At 46.8% G+C, this 3252-nt stretch overlaps 1 protein-coding gene across 1 annotated transcript in view; it reads left to right on the forward strand.

Annotated features, from left to right (window-relative positions):
• The window catches only part of UXT (ubiquitously expressed prefoldin like chaperone), an 11235-nt gene extending 8727 nt beyond the window's left edge, over positions 1–2508 (forward strand). Inside the window, 2 exon segments of the mRNA XM_007958039.2 lie at positions 2183–2246; positions 2455–2508. Coding sequence (XP_007956230.2) covers positions 2183–2246; positions 2455–2508 — 118 coding nt within the window.
• Positions 2509–3252: the final 744 nt, after the last annotated feature.

Consider the following 3252-nt stretch of genomic DNA (forward strand, 5'->3'; position numbering starts at 1 on the left):
CAAAAGCACTGCAGAGCAGCTGGTGAGTTCAAATTGCAATCCTTTCAGTTAGCAGACAAGTACTTAAACCAGTGCACCACCAAGGCTCTTTCAAGGTCTTTAATAGGCATCTCAAATTTAATATGTCCAAACAAATTCTTGATCTTCCTTCCCTCCACCAAACTTGTGAGCCCACAGTCTTCTCAGTAGATGGCATCTCTAGTTTACCAGTTACTTAGGCCTGAGTGTCATCCTTGACTCCTCTCTGTCACACCCAACATCTTATCCTTTGGCAAATCCCATTGGCTATACCTTCAAAATCCCAAATCCAATCATTTCTAATCACCTCAAGTGTGGCATCTCTCACCTGGACTATTACAATAGCCTCCTTACTGGACTTCCTGTGTCTGTACTAGCTCTCCTTATTCCCAGTTAAATTCTTCACTAAATAACCAGATGGGTCTTCTTAAAACCCAAGTCAGTTCATACCCTTCTCTGCTCAAAACCTTACCATGGCCTTGTAGGCTCTACCCAGTCCAAACCACCTCTTCCCCTTTACCTCTGTGACCTCACCTCTTAACTCCCCTTTCTCTTATTCTTCTCACCACCTTGGCCTCTTTGCTGTGCCTCTGACATATCAGGCGCACACCCATCTCAGCACTTTTGTATTTGTTGTCCCTACCATGTGGAATACTTATCCTCCATATGTCCACGTGATTTGTTTCTTCACTTTAAGACTGCTCAGATGCTTCCCAATACAGCCATCCTTGAGCACTCTAAAATTTCAGCCCCCCACTTCTATACTCCTTAGGTTCCCTCTTTTTTTTTTTCCATTGCACTTATAACCATCTAAGGAACTTTGGTGGCACAGCAGGTAAGGCATTTGGCTGCTAACTAGAAGGTCAGTAGTTCAGACCCACTGGCTGCTTTGTGGGAGGAAGATGAGGCAATCTACTTCTGTAAAGATTTACAGCCTTGCAAGGTTGTGGTCACGGCTTGGTCACAGCCAGCTACCCAGAGAGACTGAGCAGTTGAAACTGTGGGCTTGGGACCATAGTCTCAGGGGACATCAAGCTCAATTGGCATAACATACTATACAAAACACTGTTCCATCTCCTACTTTGGTGAGTAGCGACTGGGATCTTCAAAGCTAGCAAGCTGCCATCTAGATGCAACAATGGGTCTCTCCTCATCTAGAGCAAAGAAGAATGAAGAAAACCAAAATTCATGGAAACAGTCCGAGCGACTGGTACACCATCTGATCTGCAGCCTGTATAACTATGAGACCAGAAGAATTGGATGGTGCCCAACCACCACTGTCATCCATGTGGAAAGGGACCTATCTAGGAGATCCTTGATAGAGAGGGAGAACAATGTGGAACAAAACTCAAAATAATTTGGAGGAAAAAAAAAGGGGGGAGACCAGGTTTGCTGGTCTGATAGAGCCTGGTGGAACCACTGAGACTATGGTCCCTAGCTGCCCTTCAGGTCTGGAATTGAACCCACACCCGTGGTTTCCAGCCAAACAAAAGACAGGCATATGAGTTGAACATTTACCTGAGGTAGATACACTCCTTGGAGAGAATAATCATGGGAGAAAGAAGGGCTGCTTATGCACAGGGGGCAGGAGTGCATGGAGGGATGGACACTGGGAAGAGGTAACTATGGGGAGGAAGTGGGAGGGGAGCTGTTGCATTGTGGTAAACTGTGGTCAATGTCATTAGACAAAGTGTATGTGAACTGCTGTATGGAAAGTGAATTTGCTCTGCAAATCTTCACCCAAATCACAAATAAATAAGATTTACAGCCTTGGAAGCTCAGTAGGGGTCGCTGTAAGTCAGAATTGACTCAATGGCAGTGGGTTTGGTGTTTTTGGTTTCATAACCATCTGACATACTGTATATTTTATTCCATTATTATTTGTCTGTCTCCCTTAATAAGACTGAGAGCTTCACGAGGCTGGGATGTTTTTTAATAAATGAGGTTCAGATATTGGGATCGGACAGTGTTTCATTCTTTGCATGGGGTCGCTATGAGTCAGAAATGACTCGACGGCACCTAACAACAACAACAACAAGATGTTGGCCAGGTCAACTGCCCTGCTCCTTCAGAGGATATTGGTAGGTCTTGAAGTGATGAGAAACAGTCACTGTCATAATCGTATGTGGGGTCCACCTTGCCCTTTCTTGTTTCTCTTCTCCAGGCACAGCAACAGCCTTACCAAGGACTCCATGAATATCAAGGCCCATATTCACATGTTGCTAGAGGTGAGAAAAGCTCACTCCATTCCCAAACTTATCTAGAGATGTTTAGGGTGGCAAATTGAGGGAGAGAGCCAGAGAAGGGAAGGACTTTCTTTCCTGCTAAAAGGGAGCCAAACTGGAGGTGGGCCTATTCTGAGGAAGGGAAGGTCAGAGCAAGCCTAGGGTGGGGCTTAGTCCCAGACTGTTCAAACTCTTCTGTCCTCTTTTTCAGGGGCTTAGGGAGCTACAAGGCCTGCAGAATCTCCCAGAGAAGCCTCATCACTGACTTCCTGTCCCCCTCCCCGAATATTAAAGAGCCTGAATATCTTTGAGTCCCATGGCCCTTCTTTTTACCTTTAACCCTTGCTGGTTGCTAAGGTGCCCTGTTTCTAGCGCACAAGGTTAGTAGGAAGCCCAGAACTGCGGACTTGTCTAAAGTGCCCAGAAATCCCGCCTCCAGCCTGTTGCCTGGCAGCATTTGCCACTTGCCTTTCTGTTCTGCTCGCTCTTCTGTTGCCTTGGCAACCTGACACCACCCCACCACCCCGCTTCACCATTCCTTCCATTCCTTTTCCTGCCCATCAGGCTTCCAGTTGCCATACAGATGGGCCAATACAGGGTGGAGATTTCTTCCCAGGGCAATCATTCTTTCACTCTTGCCTTTATGGTTTACCCTTCTATGTCCCAAACATTTCTCTGGTACCCTAATTACACCTACACCCCATTCGGCCCAATCTTGTCCCCAACCCTGCTTCTAAATGGTTCTAGCTTCCGCCAATAGGTGCAGAGCCAGGCCTCTCCCCCCCCCACCCACACACACACCCTGTGTCCTGCCCCTATTCTAGGTTGAGTCTGGCTTCTGCCAATCAACGTAGTGCCAGGTTCCGCCCTTTTATAATTGGTTGCAGCTCGACTCATCCCTCTTCATAGGCTTTAGTTTCTGCCACTCAGCGCTGGGTTGTGTGTATAACAGCAGTTCTGCCTTCCTACCGCCCCTTCGTTCTAAATTAGTCTTTTCTAACCAATCAGT

This window comes from Orycteropus afer, unplaced genomic scaffold, assembly GCF_000298275.1.
Source record: "Orycteropus afer afer isolate SDZICR_OR568_19922 unplaced genomic scaffold, OryAfe1.0 scaffold00841, whole genome shotgun sequence".
NCBI classification, from domain to species: Eukaryota; Metazoa; Chordata; class Mammalia; order Tubulidentata; family Orycteropodidae; genus Orycteropus; species Orycteropus afer.